Genomic DNA, 19,830 nt, shown 5'->3' with positions numbered 1-19,830 from the left:
CAGAGGTTTATAAAATCACGAAGGGCATGTATGGTTATGGTAAATAGACAAGGTCTTTTCTTGGGCATGGGGGAGTCTAGAACTGGAGGGCATAGATTTAAGGTGAGAGGGGAAAGATTTAAATGGGAGCTAAGGGGCAATTCTTTCACACAGATTGTGGTGCATGTATGGAATGAGCTGCCAGAGAAAGTGGTGGAGGCTGGTACAATTACAACGTTTAAAAGGCATCTGGATGTGTATATGAATAGGAAGGGTTTGGAGGGATATGGGCCAAATACTAGATTTATTTAGGATATTTGGTTGGCATGGACGAGCTGGAGTGAAGGATCTATTTCCATGCTGTACATCTCTCTGACTCTATGACTCTATGTTGGTGAGGCAGACAAAAAGTTTGGTTTGCGGATCAGTGCCTAATATTGTGCCATTGCTTAAGAAGGGATCTAAGGAGAAGCCTGGGACTTATAGACCTGAGACTCTGACTTTGATGACAGTATTTTGAAAAATAGGGTTTAATAGTATTTGGAGAGGTAAGGAATGATTAGAGATAGTCAACATGGTTTTGTGTGAGGAAAATTGTCTCTCTCACACTTGATTGAGATTTTTGAGGAAGTAACTGAGAAAATCGATGAGGGCAGAGCAGTAGTTGTTGTTTACTGGACTTTAGTAAAGTACTCTCCACATGGTAGACTGATTAGTTAACTTAGATCTCATGGGATTCAGGTGAGCTTGACAATTGAATACAAAATTGGCCTAATGGCAGGAGACAGAGTGGTGGTGAGGGTTGTTTTTCGGACTGGAGGACTTTTACTAATGGTGTTCCACAGGGATCAGTGTTGGGTCCACTCTTGTTTGTCATCTATGTAAATCATTTAGTTACGAATATAGAAGGCATTAAGTTTGGTTAGTAAGTTTGCAGATGACATCAAAATTGATGGTATAGTAGACAAGTGAAGAAGGTTATCTAAGATTGTGATCAATTGTGTCAATGGACTGAAGATTGGCAGATGGAATTTAATTTGGATGAATGCGAGGTATTGCATTTTGGTAAAATAAGCATGGGCAGGGGTTTTACAATTAAAAGTAGGGCCTTGTATCATGCTGCAGAATAGAGAAACATAGTGGGCTCATGTACATAATTCTTTGAAGTTTGCAGCACATGGAGACAAGGTGGTTAAGGCATTTAGCACACTTGCCTTCATTGCTCAATCTTTTGAGTATAGCAATTGGGACATCATGTTGAGGTTATACAGGACATTGGTGAGGCCACTTCTGGAGTACTGTGTACAGTTCTGATTACCCTGTTATAGGAAGGATATTCTTAAGCTGGAGAGGGGTTAAAAGATATGTACCAGGATGTTGCCATAAATGGAGGGTTTAAGCTTTAAGGAGAGTCTGGATAGGTTTGGACTTTTTTTGCTGAAGCGTAGAATGTTGGGGGGTGACCTTGTAGAAGTTTATAAAATCATGAGGAGTATAGATAAAGTCAATGGCAGCTGTCTTTTCCATGTGATGGGAGATTTCAAGACTAAGGGGCCATATTTTCAAGGTGAGTGGAGAAAGATTTGCAAGAAGACATGAGGGGATCTTATTTTCACAGGGAATGGTTCATGTGTGTGATACACCTCCAGAGGAAGTGGTGGATGTGGGTACAATTACAACATTTAAAAGTCATTTGGTTAGGTACATGAATAAGAAATGTTTGGAGGGATATGGGCCAAGTGCAGGCAGGAGGAACTAGTTTAGTTTGAGCTTATGTCTTCCGTGCTGTATGACTCCATGACTCTATAAATCAATTTTATGAACAAAATATTACTTATTGAAAGACCATGTAGGCTTTTCAGAAATTCCCACAATATTTACTCTTTATCTAGTTCTATCTGTTTGAAAAAGGGTATTACCTGCAATTATTCAAATGTTTGAACCAGGCAATTGGAAATCCCTTTCTCTCTGATGTAGGACTGGCTCTCTTCTACAAAAGTTGCAGGTCAGGGCCCAGGTTCTCATGGATCTCACTGGGTTGCCAAATGGTTTTCTGCCACGAGTCTTGTTGCAAATTTTCCCTGTGAGTCTTCACTGAGCCTTTGTTGAGGGGGTGTCGTTCACATACGTGTTCTTAACTGCCCTTTCTCCTGACTTCCAGAATGTACCATGGCCTTTGACCAATGGGGTCATGAGCTGGGTTCACATCATCCATTGGAGTCACACCAACACCTTTCACTGTTGCCGCGCCGGGAGGTATAACATACTCAGGCAGTCAAGATGCAGAATGTCTGATCGATACTTCTCTAAACACAACCTTTGGGCTGGTTGTAAGTGGTTCCCCCTGAAGCTTTATGACCTCATTTATCTTGGTTTCCACTATTCTGTGTAGCCAATAGCTGCTGGCTGGCTGCTGTGTAATTTAGTTTAGCTAATTTTCTGTCAGGCCTGATTTCTCTGACTGTGGGACAAATTGAAATGTGCAATTTTGGGCCCATGGTCGCTTGACCCCCCCAAGTGTCATTTTTAAAATTTGATCACCTCTAGGAGCAGGCAGTCTTGGCTTGATGCCTCATCTGAAGGGTGCAACCTTCAGACAATCCAGCCCTCATCCAGGAACAAGTGTTTTACAAGATTATCCGCTCAGTTCCCTGAAGGAACCTTTGGAATGCAAATTGTCAGATTTACATATGAAACAAGGCTGACTTATAGATGAGTAAACAGAAAGAAACTGCTAAACTCTTTGATCTTTTCATTCATTTGTTGAAAGAGTTGCAAAGATACTTTCTCATAAACGCATGGTCTATTGTGTTATTGTTGCTGTTTTCATCATTACTATAATACTTTATAATCAATGATCTGTCTAAAATGACAGTGAAACGGAACTGGAAGAACAGGGTAAATTCACCTGTAACAAGCCAGTTTTTTCAGGTTAAAATAGTGAAAATATTGGAAAGATTTCAACTCCCTGATCAGTCTTAAAGATATGTGAACTGGCTAATGTTAAGCTGAGTTAATGGGTCAAATGTCCTATTCTGTTGAAGCCTTATTTTCTTGTCATGGGCGGCTTGAGACTATAGATTGTGTAGATTTGTTTCCCCTTCAGTCATAAGTTCTTAAACAGCGTCCAATACAATTTTATTCAAATTTTCCACATTTCGATGGTAAAATTAGTCTGATTTAGAGAGATTATAGAGGTGGCAATGGTGGAAAAATTGAAAAATTGCTATTTTGTTGTAGGGTAACATTAATCAATCTCTTTCACATGTGGAAAAATGGACATTATGTGTCATGAGATAGATGCATCCTTCCACCACTCCCAATAATTAGTGCCATGCCTGAAATATTTGCAACAAAAAAGACAGTTTGAGTGACCTTCACGGTGATTGGCTATATTGTGCAGATGATGAGAACTGGTTGCTGGGTAAGTCTCTGTGATAGATTGACATTGATGAATGAAAACATTTGCAGTTGGAAGGACCAGGGTTATTTCCTGAGAGTAGAAAAGTATGTGATAAGGAGCGTAGACAGGGTAGGCAGGAAGAAACATTTCCCTTTGGTGGAGGGATCATGACCAGGAGGTGTAGATTTTACTGTAGGGGCAGAAGAAGGTTTACAGGGATGAAGAATTTTCTTATCCAGAGGATGGTGGGAATCTTAAATTCACTTCATGTAGATGTGATAGAGCAGAGACCCTCATTACATTTAAAAAGTACTTAGATGTGCACTTGTGTGGGCGGCACGGTGGCACAGTGGTTAGCACTGCTGCCTCACAGTGCCAGTGACCCGGGTTCAATTCCCGCCCTAGGCGACTGACTGTGTGGAGTTTGCACATTCTCCCCGTGTCTGCGTGGGTTTCCTTCGGGTGCTCCGGTTTCCTCCCACAGTCCAAAGATGTGCAGGTCAGGTGAATTGGCCATGCTAAATTGCCTGTAGTGTTAGGTAAGGGGTAGATGTAGGGGTATGGGTGGGTTGCGCTTCGGCGGGGTGGTGTGGACTTGTTGGGCCGAAGGGCCTGTTTCCACACTGTAAGTAATCTAATCTAATCTAATCTTGTAATGCCAAGGCATATAAGGCTATGGGTCAATAAAATGTGGAGCTAGAGAAAGCATGGCAGGTCAAGCAGCATTAGAATACCCTGATGAAGGGTTCTGCCTGAAATGTTGATTCTTCTGATTATCCTCTGTACTCACTGTATACCCATTACTATGTCGCCAAATACCAGGCGAATGCCATTTACAAATTCGCCGATGACACCACCATAGTCGGTCAAATCTCAGATGGCGACAAAACAGACTACAGACGGGACGTGGAAGACCTGGAAAAATGGTGTACTGAGAACAACCTAGCTCTCAATGCCAGGAAAACCAAGGAACTCATTATTGACTTTCAGGGATGTTACTCATGCCCCCCTACACATTAACAGCACAGAGGTGGAACGAGTGGAGAGTATCAAGCTCCTGGGTGTGGTCATCCACAACAAGCTTTCTTGGACTATTCATGTGGATGCACTGGTTACAGAGGCCCAACAACATCTCTTCCTCCTCAGGCAGCTGAGGAAATTTGGCATGACGGCGGATACCCTTACTAACTTTTATAGGTGCGCTATCGAGAGTATTCTGTCTGGATGTATCACTACCTGGTATGGCAACTGTGCCATTCAAGATTGGAGATGGTTACAGAGAGTGACGAACTTGGCCCAGACAATCACAAAGTCCAACCTCACATCGATAAAATCCATCTACCAAGCCCGCTGTCAGTATTCGCAAAGATCCATCCCACCCTGGCAATGTTTTTCTATAATCTCTACCATCAGTGAGAAGGTACAGAAGCCTGAACACATGCACCAGCTGGTTTCGAAACAGTTTCTACCCTACTGTTGTTAGAATACTGAATGGACTCTCAAACTCTTAACATTCACCTATACCTGCGTTTTTGTTTTTGCTGCTGATCACCTATTATTTACTTATCTATGCTATTTAATTCTGTCATGCCTGTATTGCTCACAAGTCAAAACCTTTTCACTGTACCTCGGTACACGAGACAATAAATTCAATTCAATTCACCATCTGCAGTCCTCACTATCTCCATATAAGGCTAAGGACCAAGTGCTACAAATGGGATTAGAATAGTTCGGTGGTTGCTTTTGATTGGGGCACACTTGATGGGGTGAAGGAATTTGTTTTGCATTGTAGATTTCTGTGACTTTATTGCCAGCCCCTCAGGTTATGTACATGGTGGCAGCTGGGCATTGCTCTCAGCTTTTATTAACAAGGTTTAGTTGCCCAAAAAAGTTGGTGGTAAATCACCACTTTGAACCACTGCAGTCCATCTTACCCAATGCTATTAGACTAGAAGTTCTAGGAATTTGCTGAACAATAATGAATGAATGGTATAGCGGCTCAGTGGTTAGCACTGCTGCCTCACAGCGTCAGGGACCCGCATTTGATTCCTGCCTCTGGGGACTGTCTATGTGGAGTTTGCACCTTCTCCCCGTGTCTGCATGGGTTTCCTCCCGGATGCTCCAGTTTCCTCCCACAATCCAAAGATTTGCAGGCCAGGTGAATTGGCCATGCGAAGTTGCATTAGTCAGGGGTAAATATAGGGTAGGGGAATGGGTCTGTGTGGGTTACTCTTCGGAGGGTTGGTGTGGACTTGTTGGGCTGAAGGGCCTGTTTCCATACTATAGGGAATCTAATCTAATGGCCTGATTTCAAATAAAAGTAGATAAAAGTAAATGCATTTTTGCTCATCTTTTACAGCTCATAATGTTTCTAATTGTGTATATTTTGGGGAGCTATAGCAATTGTATCTTAAGCAAAAAGCAGTAATTTCCTAACAACAGGAACATTATATGGATTTGTCCTCTTCAGTTCTCAGCCCAAAGACAGATTCCAACCATATCTCCATCATAAGGAGGCAGCTCCTGAATGCACCTCAGTCAGAACAAGGATCAAACTACGTGTCATAGGTGGATTAGTGGTGCTGGAAGAGCACAGCAGTTCAGGCAGCATCCAACGAGCAGCGAAATCAACGTTTCGGGCAAAAGCCCTTCATCAGGATGAAGCCCTTCCTGATGAAGGGCTTTTGCCCGAAACGTTGATTTCGCTGCTCGTTGGATGCTGCCTGAACTGCTGTGCTCTTCCAGCACCACTAATCCAGTATTTGATTTTCAGCATCTGCAGTCATTGTTTTTACCTACATGTCATAGGTGCCAATTTGAACCATACTGTCTAGCTGTCCAGCCAACAGCCCTCCAAGGACTCCAAATTGTTGTGGCAACATTCTTTTCTCTATCTGTGTGATAAACTGGGTAGTGGAAACTCCACTATTCTTTCCATTACATGACTGACCAGGAATCTCTTCAGTGTTCACTGCCCGGCATTTGCATCTGTTAGAAGGATTTATAAGTTGATACTCAGTCTGTTTAGCTATTTAGTAAATGCATTTACCTTCCTAGGAGGGGAACCTCCTGTTCATCCAGTCCTGTTAGTTGAATAAGCAGCCTGATAATTTCAATACCGTGAAAGGGTTGAGAGAGTTGGGATTGAGTTCATGCTGGGTGTTATCAGCGTACATGTTAAAAATGACACCATTTTGACAAAGTCACTGAGAGGCATCATGTAGATTAAAAGTCAAAGGAAAATATTGTCTGCTTTGTCTCAAAGATATGCAGGGATGATACACAAGGTTTTTAATGTATATACTTACAGTACGTTTTTGAAATGTCCACTGAGATAAACCTCCAGTTTACCTTTAGTCTCTCTTGTTCTGTAACATCACCCATAGGTTTGTCCAATGATGCAACATGCAACGGAAGCACACAGTCAAACACCAAACCAGTGAACATTACAGAGGTAACAGAGGAATGGGAAGGGAAGCCACTGCCATTGATTCTTTGGCTAAGAATAAAAATGGAAACAGGTGTTTATAAGTCCAAAATGGATGACCGGAGAGGTATTGGAGGAGGAATGTGTAGACATATGTATCAAAGGCTGGATGTAAGCAGATGAAGAAAGTTGAGGGGTATTCGTTTCCCTTTGCCGCAACCACAAAAGATAACAAGCACAGAAAGTATGAAATTAATTTTGATTTCTAGGGTGGCATGGTAATTCTATGGTTAGCACAGTTGCCTTATGGCACCAGGGACCTAGGTTCAAGCCCACCTTCTGGTGACTGTCTGTGTGGAGTTTACACATTCTTCCTGTGTCTGTGTGGGTTTCCTCCCACACTCTAAAGATGTGCAGGATAAGTGGATGGGCATGCTAAATTGCCTGTAGTGTGCAAGGGTATTCAGGCTTGGTGGTTTAGCCAGGGGAAATGTTGAGTTCTGGGGTTGGGGAAGTGGGTCTGGTGGAATGCTCTTCAGAGGTTTGGTATGGGCTAGGTGGACTGAATGATCATCTTCTACAGTGTTATTTAATGGATATAGTATCCTTCACTGATTCCAGTCACTAATATTTAAAGCTGGATTTTTCTTTTGGGGCCATGATGCTGCTGTTCTGATCAAATGCAAGTGCTGACCATATGATGCATCGTTAATTGTCACCTCTGAACAATTTTAAAGGATTGACCAGCTATAAGCCAGAGAATGCACTTGCTACCCAGCTGAGCATGGTGTATGTCTCCTAACCTTGAAGATTCTCCTCTAAAGCTGCATAGCTGCATCCCTAAGATGGGTGTTGTTTATTTTTGCATATAGAGGGCACCTCAATGGAGGCACCAACAACACAGTAAAATTTAAATTGAGGGAAGCCACAAAAAGCTTGACGATGATGGTTGAGGGTCAATTCCCCCCCCCACTGGACAGCAAGTGGCTGCAGCTGTGGTCCAACAACCGTGCCAGCCCACCTCACACTTTCACTATCCCATAATGAGGTTGCTTTGATAAGCTGGTTACGCTTTGGTTAAAGTGTAGAATCTGTTTGTTGACTAGAAAATTAATCTCTTCACGAAGTGGTCATTTTAATCCCTGAACTAGATTAACTGGTTACCAGCAACATGCAGGTTGGTAGTCACCACCCACCACGCTTTCTTCAACACAGCTCCTTTCACAGGGACAGTGCTGGCAAAATGCCAAGAGACCAAGCAGTGGGAAATTCCAAGGCCACCTACCCCTGATCCTACTGTCCACAAATCCCAAAGATCCACTCCTTAACGTCAGTATGATACATAATAACGCTGAATTTTGGAATCATTTTGAAAAAGATTAATTCAGAAACCCCTCATGAATAAATGCCGGGATTACTGTGAAGAGGAGTGAGGTTTAGAACTGGTTCTGGCCAATGTGCAGAAATACTTTTAAAATAACTTTGCAAGACATTTTATTTATCTTACTTTCGTGTTTTAAAAAAAGACCTCGATGAATTAAGAGGCTATAACAATGTTTTAAAATCTAAAGGGTTAAATTCACCATCAAAAGGAAAATGCTTATCAAATAAATGCTTTCAACTTCCTTGTTCTATTCAAATGAGCTAAGAGAGCAGAGCTATATAAATGGACTGAAGAAGTGGTATGCACTGGTGAGTGTAGTTCACTAGGATGAGTGTAGTGCCTACTCACATTCAAAACTAATACAATGGAAAAGCTTGTATTAGTCGTCCTCTGGGGTCTGTCCCTGTGCAAAGGTAAGTAACATCACATATTATTTTGTTCTATATTTGATTTTGAAATAAAATAGCTGATGTCTTTTTAGATTTATGCAAACTGTTATATGTAATAAAATCGTATTATCATATATTGGTTTTCTTCAAGATGAGTCTTTGTAATGGGGCCTTGCATAATCACTTATTTGAATTCTACGAAACTTAATATGAATGGTTCTTTGAACATGTAAAATCTCAAATGGCTGTCACTGTGCGGGTAGATGGGACTGAAAGCAATACCAATTCCATCAGTCAAAAGAAAATGACAAGTTCTTCTCTTTGACTGCATGAGAGAAACTGTTGTTTGCAGCAGTAATATACATTTAATCTATAAAGATCATTTAAAAATTCTTCTTTTTGTGGGCAATGGGCATTGCAAGGGCAGCCTCTGTTGCCCATCCTCACTCTCCCTTGAACTGAACTGAATAGTTTGTTATGCTTCTTCAGGTGGCATTTAGGGTGTCTGGGATACGTAAGCCATTCTGAGTGAGGAGAGCAGATCTCCCTCCCTGAATGATAGTCGTGAACTGGATGGATTTTATTTAAGACCAATCAATAATAGGCTGCATGATCACCATAACTCAGTTGAATTTTATAATTCTAGGGTTATAAATTGAATTCACAATGCTGCCATGTAATTTGAAAGCATGTTCATTAGTTTGGGGCATCTCAATTACTAGTCCAGTGATATTATCATTGTGCCACTATCTCCCTGTAATCTGTTCAATTTTAAGTACTCTTAAATTGTATTTACTATCTCCCTGGCTAAAAAAAATCCTTCAATATAACATATTTCATATCTGAGATAAAGTTGAAGAGAAATTAAAATCTGTAGAATTGAATTCCTACCTCAGTATGTCAGTACCATCATCCATAGACATTGACAATGTAGCCAGAGACCATTCATCTATTGTGACTGTGCTGATATTTTGTTACATAATCCCAGGACTAATTTTATTGCTTCATGTTCTTCTGACTGTCTTGTAGCTTTCTCTTTCAAATAGATTTCGTTTAAAGTATGGAATGGTATTTGCTTCAACCACTCCCTGTGATGAAACATTCCAGGTTTACTGAAATTTCTTCTAATCTCTCTCCCCATTCTCTATGATCTAAGTGACTGTATCAAAAAATAGGGTTTGAAAATTAAAGCTTGCCTGTTAACTATTTCTGATGAATTTGTTCAAAGATGACATTTTTATTTTTATTAAAGAGTGGCTGGAAGCATTTAGTCAAGTTTTCTTACTGGCATTAGACTAAAAATAGCTTCCCATTTTTTAAGTTTATATGTAATTTCTATACAAAAATAGGGCTCTTGCATTGTATCAATCAGATTATTAGCTCAATCTGAAGGGCTCATGTTTTTAGTGCTGTTACTGGAAGATAAAAATAGATTTGTTACTGTCCACCGTTGGCTTCCTTTGATAAAGTTACATCTTCTCTGAAGATACAGCATGGTGACTCAATAGTTAGGACTGCTACCTCACAGCACCAGGGACCTAGGTTCAATTCCAGCATCTGATGACTGTATGTGGAGTTTCCTCCAGGTGCTCCAATTTCCTCCCACAGTCCAAAGATGTGCACGCGAGTGGATTAGCCATGGGAAATGCAGTGTTACAGGGAAAGGGTGGGTCTGGGTGGAATGCTGTTCAGAAGATCATTGAGGACTCAATGGGCTGAATGGCCTGTTTCCACACCATAAGGATTCTATGATTCATTTCTACAATTCATTAGATACACTGATACAAGTCCAGCATTTTAGAAAAGCCACCCCAATGTTGGACTGAAATTTTGACTTAACAAATTTTTGCTGCAATACCAATCATTTTTTACACTGGTATGCAGGAGAATTCATTTGCAGCAACAATTACCTTTCAAAATGACTGTCAGTCCTAATCCCTTTAGAATAAAAGTTTGTGTACAAGGCAGCCAGGAACATCTTGTTGAGCCTGATTGATAACCTATTTCAAATTACTGCCTTGCTCCTAACAGCCTAAGACCTGAGGCAATTGGTCCCTTTATCTCCATTCACACATACTTTTGATTTGTGGACTGAAAACCGAATAAAGCTGTGCAGGTCTTGCATTTATAAATAAATATCTGACCATTGCCTAAATATGTTTATGCAATACTAAGAATAACAATCCCTTTAGAATACATTTGCTTTCGATTTTCTCATCTTCTACAAAAATGTTGTGGCATTGAAATGGTCCAAGAGCTTTTCAGAAACACCTTCTGAACTGACTGGTTTCAACAGTAGTTTGCATTTATGGAGTGCCTTTCATGCAGTAAAAGAGGGCAAAAGCATTTCACATGAATGTTATCAATCAGAATTTGACACTGGGCCATGGAAGGAGGAACTAAGATAAGTGGTCAAAAATTTGGCAAACAAGGTAAACTTTAAGGAGTGACCCAAAGGAGGAGAAAGAAATGGTCCAGGGAGCAGTTTAGAATCTGAGGACGGAGGGATCTGAAGGCACAACCATCACTGATGAATGAATGAAAACAGGAATGAGCAAGAAGCCAGAATTGGAGCACTACAGCATTGCTCGAGAGTTGTCATGATGGACACAGTTTCAGAGATAGAACACTGACAATCTCTCCAATTGTTTATTGAAGAAAACCTTTTTTTTAAAAAAAGTGCACATACTGTAGAAAGTGGCTATTAACCGGTCTGTAACTCTCTCAGGAACATTTGCAAGCTATCCAGACTGGTTAAATGCTCAAAGCCAAATTCTCTTTAATACTGTCCTCTGAAATGCTTTTGGGATGTGTTTCTTTTTTAAAGACTCTATATAAATGTTTTTGATATAAGTTACATAAGAACAGTTCTCTGAAAATTCTTGGAGCATCTCAAGTTTACAATATTTTCACAGACAATGAGATGAAAACAATTGTGCTCTAAAGAAATTGCTGCTATTGGTAATTCATAAAGGTGCTGAGACAGTGATGATCACTTATGTAATTCTGAACACAAGAGCATCTAGCTTTGTAAGGTTATCATAACATAAGAATTATTTACTCCATGTTTCCAATAAAACATAAACTATTCAATTTTGAAACCTGGATATATTAGAACCATATTTTGAAATGATTTTTTGGACCAGATTAAACAACCTGAATAATCATGTGATCATTAATCAGTGTAACACAAAACAAAAAGGAGCAAGGATCAAGATTGTGTAATTTACTCAAGTGTGGGATGTTATTATTTACTTTGCTGAGGGACAGATTTATTGAATTAATCGAGCAAGCTGCAAAATATTTATTCACTCCTTATTCCCAACTCCCTTCCTACTTATGTTGCAAACTCATCACAGGAGCATTTGTTAAAGTTTTAAGATTAATATGATTAACGAAGACTGGTAACCCAAGGATTGTTTCCAAGAATTGTTCCAATGAATTTATGATATAATGTAGAAAGGGATAATACCCCAATGTTACATGGTGAGGTTCACATTTAACTATTGGCTTTGCAGATTCCCAAACTGTGCAACTGGAATATCCAGGAGCACTAGAACCTTTGGGATTGAATACATAATTCCCTGAAAATTGCTAGGCAAGTTGAAACAGTTGGTAAGAAGGCTGACAGGATCCTTGAGTTTATAAATAGATGCACGGAATAAAAAGCAAGGAAGTGATGCTACATTTCTACAAATTATTGATCAGACGTATATGGAGTGTTATGTTCAGTTCTGGCACCTTGTTCAAGGAAGGATGTTAAAGCCCTGGAGAGGGTTCAAGCAGATTTACTAGAATGACCCCAGCAATGAGGAATTTTAGGTACCAGATATTTAGAGAAATCTGGCTTTTTTTCCTCTGCCTGTCTAGGTGGAGCTGCAGCTGCAAATTGGCATTGGGAAGGCTTTTATCAATGCCACCCCACACCCCCCTTTCTCTCCCCATTAGTGGCACTTGGGTGCAAAAGTGTTTGCTAAATTGGAACTTTAAAAAAACTCAGAAAAGGGCTGCCTGGATTTTGAAGCACTCTTTCACCTATCTGCACTGGCACCCTGCTCCCAATTTCAAGCTGGAAGAGTACTGATTGGTTGAGCCAGGAAGGCTCAGACTGGATGACTGCTTCCCAAATCTGCCGCCCTCTAATGCCTATTTGAAGGTAGTACTGAGTTTCAGAAGACCACAGACAGGAACTTGTGTGACATTTCAGTCTGAAGGTCTTTTGTCAGAACTGAGTTATAGAGTCATAAAGTTATACAGCATGGAACCAGATGCTTCAGTTCAACTCGTCCATGCCGACCAGATATCCTAAATTGTTCCAGTTCCATTTGCCAACATTTGGCCCATGTCCCTCAAAGTCCTTCCTATTCACATACCCATCCAGATGCCTTTTAACTGTGATTGTACCAAGCTCCTCCAACTCCCCAGGCAGCTTGTTCCATATGGGCACCACTTTCTGTGTGAAAGAGTTAGCCCTCAAGTCCTTTTAAATATTGCCTTAAAGCTATGCTGTTAGTTTTGGACTCCTCTATCCTGGGTTAAAGGCCTTGGCTATTCACCCAATCCATGCCTCTCCTGATTCTATAAACTTCTATAAAGTCACCCCTCAGCCTCCAACACGCCAGGGGCAAACAAAAGCCCCAGTCTATTCAGCTTCTACCGATAGGTCAAAGCCTCCAATCATGGCGACATCCTTGTAAATCTTTCCTGAGCCTGTTCAAGTTTAGCAACATCTTCCCTCTAACAGGAAGACCAGAATGGAATGAATTAACCCAATAGTGGCTTAAACAATGTACAACCGCAACATGATGACCTAACTTGTATACCCAATGCACTGACCAATGAAGGCAAGCATGCAAAATGCCTTCTGAACTACCCTACAACTCCAATTACAAGGAACTATGCTCCTGAACCTCAGACCTTTTTGTTAGGTAGCACTCCCCAGAGCCCTACTACTAACTGTGTAACAGATAAAAGATTAGCAAACATTGGGCTCGATTTTATTCTTTTTGGTAAATGAATGACAGTTTCTATTCAGTACATATAGACTTGGCCACAAACCTTCTATGGGGTTAAAGTGTAACTGTATTTAGTGAACTTTCACAGCACAGGGTCTTCTACTCGGAATCTGGAACTTGCATGAACAGAGTTAGATTGAATGATCTTTAATGAACACACAGATTGGAATTTGGCAAGTGCCAGATAGAAATCAAATGTTAAATCATGTACGGAGTATGACAGAAAGAGTGGGGGAAAAAAATGAGACTAACACCGATATAAAAGCAGACAAGAAGAAAAGTTTAAAAATGCTAATTTTCCAACGAAAATCAAAAACTGAAGCATACTTGTAAAAATTAATGTTTGGTTGCAGAAAGGTTGTTAGCCATGAATTAAAGATGGCATTTTCTCCTATTTGATACTATGGATGGAAGTCAGCCTGTTTATTGGCCACACACATGCCAACTCCCACTATAGAGAGAACTCAATCGATGGCATTCCCATCAGGCCTCAAAAATGTTGGCCTAGGTTGCTAGAAGTTGCAGGCCATTCAGAGGCCAGCAGGTTCTGTGCCATAAATACCACAAATTGAAGCCTACTCCTTGGGCAATCCAGCAGTGATGTTTGGGCGTTGTAGGAGGTGGGGACTGTGTTGGAGGCAATAGCAAAGGGTGACTTTGAGAGTCCACCCTCTTGCACTCCATCTGTACCTTTTGATTGCCTCCAGACTGGGCAGGCCCACAATCTGCCCCACCTTCGTAAGCAGGTTGCTCTCGTTTCCAGTTTACCATTTTTCTCACGCACTGGGAAGGCATGGCATTAATCAACATGTTGAGGTCTTTAAATGGCCATTTATTTGGTGTCAGATTGAGAAAGTTGAGTGTGGACTTTATCACCTGGAACTTAATTAGTGAGGTAGCTATAAAGGGGCAAATGTTTCTCCAGGGCTAACATGCTCAATTAGATTAGATTAGATTACTTACAGTGTGGAAACAGGCCCTTCGGCCCAACAAGTCCACACCGCCCCGCTGAAGCGCAACCCACCCATACCCCTACATCTAACCCTTACCTAACACTACGGGCAATTTAGCATGGCCAATTCACCTGACCTGCACATCTTTGGACTGTGGGAGGAAACCGGAGCACCTGGAGGAAACCCACGCAGACACGGGGAGAACGTGCAAACTCCACACAGTCAGTCGCCTGAGGCGGGATTTGAACCCGGGTCTCTGGCGCTGTGAGGCAGCAGTGCTAACCACTGTACCACCGTGCCGCCCACAATTATTTCCCTTTGTCATCATCTCTGGAGAAGGAGCATTTTTATTCTGAGAATTTTTACATTGTTACACTGGAAAGGACAAGCCAAAACATTTTCAGGCTTGTTCAGTAATCAGCTAAAAATCATGTTGGGTTTTATGGAGTGAAGCTGTTAATAAATATATATATACATACACATATATTTAGATTGCTTCAGGCTATTGCTGTTAAGGTGTCTCACTGGACTGCTGGGACTGTTGAGCAATTGGTTTTGTCAACAATGTTAATTCTTTTGCTAATTTTCATAATTTTGTGGGCGGCACGGTGGCACAGTGGTTAGCACTGCTGCCTCACAGTGCCGGAGACCCGGGTTCAATTCCCGCCTCAGGCGACTGACTGTGTGGAGTTTGCACGTTCTCCCCGTGTCTGCGTGGGTTTCCTCCAGGTGCTCTGGTTTCCTCCCACAGTCCAAAGATGTGCAGGTCAGGTGAATTGGCCATGCTAAATTGCCCGTAGTGTTAGGTTAGGGGTATGGGTGGGTACGCTTCGGCGGGGCGGTGTGGACTTGTTGGGCCGAAGGGCCTGTTTCCACACTGTAAGTAATCTAATAATGAGACCTATATTTTACAAAATGCATCACAGAATTGTTCCAAAGGATAAACGTGTAGAAATGGCATTACCTCACAATTTTCAAACCATGGTTCAGGATAATAATGGAAGAGGGCAGCAAGGATCTGAGAATACATGATAATAACATACATCTATATTCATTCTATTCCCTGTTCGGGTAGTGTTGTACTTGCCATTGCTTCATGCTGTTTTTTGTTATTTTAGCCTGGGCAAATGTCCTCTGCTAGAAACCCAGGTGTGATTTCCCACTGGCAAGGTCAGTGCTAACGCTGGTGTGAATTTCAAAATGATTGGAATACAGGAAATCTGGATCGAGTTTTGTCCTTCGTTTCAGACAAGATTAGATTGTATTTAGGGATGGAATAGACTAACAGAGTGACTAAAGCCTTACATGCCTTATAAAGCCATCTTGTGTTTCCATGGCTCCTCTCCTGAAGTAACAACGGCAAGTGATAAAACACAATGGAAAGTACCCATGTTACTTGTACATCTAAATCAAATGTAATAGAAATATTTTCTTTTGAACCAGGTTTGGATAGCTTATCTGAGAAACATGTCCCCGTATCTTTGGAGGAAACAATACTGGGCCGAAACCGTGGTAAGTGTGCATTTATGCTCTTATAGAGAAATACGAAATTTTAAAATTATTATTTACAAAGCATGTACCGGGAAGATGATGTTGAGAACAATAATAGGTTTTCTACTCTGGTATGTCAGGTATCAAACATATCTAAATTTATTAGAGTAGCATCAATTATGGTCAAATTACTGAAATGTCAGGGAAAGTCTCCTAGTGCACCACAATCTTTAAATTTTCTTTCAAGCTATATTTAGAAACATAGAAAGGAGACTGGTTAGTTCGCTCAGCATCTATTAACCCAAAATGCCACTGGTCTTTTTTTTAATAACTTTCTTATTCTCACTTTTATTGAGCATGAAAGAGACACCATTAAAAAACAAACAGAATAGTCACCCCTCAAGTCTGTCCAGCTTCCTAATTTCACTCCTGAATGGACTAGCTCCATTTTTAAGACTGCTCTTCCATATTCTGGATTATTTCATTAGACAAAATGAGTTCTCTTTGATACTTCTCAATTGAGTACTTCCATTGTTTTAAATGCATCAATCTGATCATTGATTACTACTTAAATCCTAGATTTCCCTGTTCATCTGCACTTTTGTGTGACACTACAAAATATATTATCTCATCCCAATATACATCAGCCACTCACTTTGGCCAATTGTCTGGAAGGTACATTTATCTTAGATGATGGGACAATGGACAGTATGGGGTCAGATACTTGTTATACTTTATGTCTAACATTTGAGTTTCTTTACAGTCTGAAACAATGCAGCCTGTTTTGCATCACTACCTGAGACAAATTTCTCCCCTTCTGTTTTCCCAGTGTCTTTTACCCATTGATTATTAAATTTGGCTATTGAACCATGGAGGTTATGGACAATTGTTTGGAGGTGTCTCCTAATCTGTGTTGTGCCTGTTAACCAACCAGTATAATAGTTTTTCTTACTGATCAACTCATTCCTATTGTGGAGAGTTGGGATACTGGGATTCCTCAATGAGAAAATAACAGATCAAGAATAATATCTGAATTTGAGTGCACCACGATTAGGTTACTGAGACCCATTGTCAGGCCACTTCCTTCCATCATTATCTGATGGGATCTCAACTGTTTTTCCAGGCTTTTGCAGCACATGGGGAAATGGCGCATTCAGGACGTTTGATGACAAGTTTTATCATTTTACATCAACCTGCAACTACATTCTGAGTCGCCACTGCACAAGTGCCGCAGAGGATTTCAACATCCAGATCCGTCGAGGGTCAGATATTAAACTGGAACACGTATTCATCAAGATAGAAGGGGTCAAAATTCTTCTGGTGAATGGGACAATTTTAGTTCAAGATGCAGTGTAAGTTTTTTTTTTCTGTACCTGCCCTTAACTTACTTAATGTAAACAAATCATATTGTATATCTCGTGCTCAAAATCATAAATTTTTGTTCCCTAGTACTATTGGCCATAGGAACAGAGTTTCTTTGTTTAAAGCTGTCATAACCTTGGCATTTTCCCTAAAATGTTATGCCTAGAATTTAACACAATTCTGCAGTCAAAGCATATTTAGTATTTTACGAAGGTTTTCACACACCAGTAAAGTTAAGGATCTAATGTGCTTTTTTTTTAAATTGCTTGCTCAATATACCCTGCCGCCATTAAAGATTTGTGCACATGTACCCCAAGAACTTAATGTTCCAGCACACTTGTACTACTCAGTATCTTTCAGCTCCTCTTGCTCCCTCTTCCTGCCAAAATATATCGCAAGCATTTTTCTATGTTAAATTTCAGCTGCTGTGTGTATACTTATTTTTACCAGTCTTTTTGTGTCCTTCTGATTTTTTACCATTATCCCTAGCTTGACTTGAGAATAAGTCATCTTATTGAGCTATTGCAGTCTAGCTGTTGAAGGTGCATTCACAGAGCTGTTAGAGAAGAAATTGCAGGATTTTGTTTCAGTGACAGTGAAGGAAGGTGAACAAAGTTCAACATCAGGAGTGTATGGTGCTTGCAGGGTGTTCTGCATTCGTCGACCTTATCCTTCACGGGGCTATAGGGTATGGGTTTTGAAGTTGCCACCAAAGGAGCATTGATGAGTTATTGGTGTGCACCTTTGGCAAAACCACAGGGAGCCACTTATTACAGAATTCTCAGCCACTGAATTTTTATAGCCATTGTGCAGGCAGTTCTCATTTAACGTCGTGGTTCCATTCATCAAAATCACAGTTTTAATTGCAACAACTTTATGTGATTCATGGGTTACCAGAGAAATTAATATTAAAACTTGAGTTAGATTCCTTTTGAAAATTTTCTTGCCCAGAAAAAACAACAAATAAATTGAAATATTTTACTGGACATGTGCAGCACTGTGCAGTCCTCACTGAAATAGCTTGCAAACTAAAATAAATCACTGAATATAACAAATATTGCACAATTATTGCTACAGGTTCTGCACCTATTTTAATGATAATTTAACTGAAGTGTTCATCATAGTGTCATGGTGCACATTATTTCACTCGATGAACAAGGCCAACAGTTATGCACAAAATACTGCATCTTGTGGAATATTCCCTATATCACAAGTCACTGAATTTTGAAGTATTGAAGAGTATCTTGGTATAATTATTACTTGTAATACAGCTTCTTCATAACAAACTGCCACTGCAAACAGAACTTCTGCTTCTGTCTAATGTTGAAAGAGGTTTGCATGGGTGCAAACAATAAATTCTACTCCACTCATTTCTCTTTGGCTTTTCAGTTGTGTGATGTAAATATTACATGACAATGTATCAGCCTAATCCTGGATGTAGTTCAGGTCTTGCTGTAAATTGACATGGACTGGGTAGTACCTGAGGATTCATAAATGGTGCTGAACATCGTGCATTCGTCAACAACGTCTCCAATTTTTATGTTATGTTGATGAAGCAGCTGAAGATGGTTATATTTTGGACACCACTCTGAGGAACTTCTGCAGTTATCTTCGGAGGACAGGATAATTAGCCTCCAAAACCACTACCATCTTTCTGTTGGTATGACTCCAAATAGTGGAGAATATTCCCCTGAATTGTGTTTAATTCAATTTTTATGGACTCCTTGACACTTGATCAAATACTGACTTGCTGTTGAGAGCAGTAATTGCTCCCTCAGCTCTAGATACTCTGTCTCTTTATCCCATGTTTAGACCAACGCTGAAATGAGATCAGGAAAAACCTAAACTAAGTGTCAGTGAGCGGGTTGTTCCTGTATACATTTCTCTTCATAGTCCTGTCAACTATGCTTTCCATCACTTTGCTGATTGAGAGCAGATTAATATGATGTTCATGCAAAGGATTGGTAGTGCTTTGAGTGTATGTAATGAGCCAACATCTTGCTCCAAGTTACGTATACACAAGCTAATTTGAAAATGATCTTAGTCTTCTAAAGTTGAATCTTGAGGTGTACATTCCTTGTATGAGTTGAGAGTTTAATGTCTTCCCAGTTTAGCTTGGAATAACAGCTTCATTCATAAGTAACTTCAATTTACAGGGTACGTCTACCATATCATGACAAAGTAATTGGCATCTATAAAATTGGAATTTACACACAACTTTCAAACAGAAAGCACACTATATCTGTGAACTGGAATAATGAAGATGCATTATGGGTGAGTCAGCGTTATCCAATAGTTTCATTCATTTTTACTTTTATTTTTTGATCCAGATACATTTATAATTCTGATATTCTTCCGAGGAGAATAATTTGTATCCTTTGGAAAAACATTTAAATCTGTGAATGTGTTCATGTATGTCTGTTTCTC

At 40.3% G+C, this 19,830-nt stretch overlaps 3 protein-coding genes across 14 annotated transcripts in view; 2 read left to right on the top strand and 1 right to left on the bottom strand.

The window, feature by feature from the left end:
* LOC140466601 (uncharacterized) overlaps positions 1-5,016 on the top strand; it is a 59,545-nt gene extending 54,529 nt beyond the window's left edge. Inside the window, exon 4 of the mRNA XM_072562052.1 lies at positions 4,205-5,016. The gene's annotated coding sequence lies outside the window, so the exon portion shown is untranslated. The remainder of the gene's footprint in view (positions 1-4,204) is intronic.
* The window catches only part of LOC140466808 (laminin subunit beta-4-like), a 193,289-nt gene extending 183,783 nt beyond the window's left edge, over positions 1-9,506 (bottom strand). Inside the window, exon 1 of the mRNA XM_072562457.1 lies at positions 9,474-9,506. The gene's annotated coding sequence lies outside the window, so the exon portion shown is untranslated. The remainder of the gene's footprint in view (positions 1-9,473) is intronic.
* LOC140466807 (mucin-5AC-like) overlaps positions 8,475-19,830 on the top strand; it is a 167,408-nt gene continuing 156,052 nt past the window's right edge. For 6 of the 12 annotated variants that reach the window (XM_072562449.1, XM_072562452.1, XM_072562444.1 and 3 more), the window contains exons 1-4: positions 8,475-8,606; positions 15,994-16,062; positions 17,165-17,393; positions 19,560-19,677. In XM_072562449.1, coding sequence (XP_072418550.1) covers positions 8,558-8,606; positions 15,994-16,062; positions 17,165-17,393; positions 19,560-19,677 — 465 coding nt within the window. In that variant the 5' untranslated portion in view covers positions 8,475-8,557. The remainder of the gene's footprint in view (positions 8,607-15,993; positions 16,063-17,164; positions 17,394-19,559; positions 19,678-19,830) is intronic. The other 6 variants (XM_072562451.1, XM_072562448.1, XM_072562453.1 and 3 more) reach the window with 1 other exon arrangement.

The sequence above is a fragment of the Chiloscyllium punctatum genome, chromosome 44 (genome assembly GCF_047496795.1).
Source record: "Chiloscyllium punctatum isolate Juve2018m chromosome 44, sChiPun1.3, whole genome shotgun sequence".
In the NCBI taxonomy this organism is placed as follows: domain Eukaryota; kingdom Metazoa; phylum Chordata; class Chondrichthyes; order Orectolobiformes; family Hemiscylliidae; genus Chiloscyllium; species Chiloscyllium punctatum.
The sequence above is the reverse complement of the archived record's forward strand: the minus strand, read 5'-3'. Positions and strand labels throughout refer to the sequence as shown.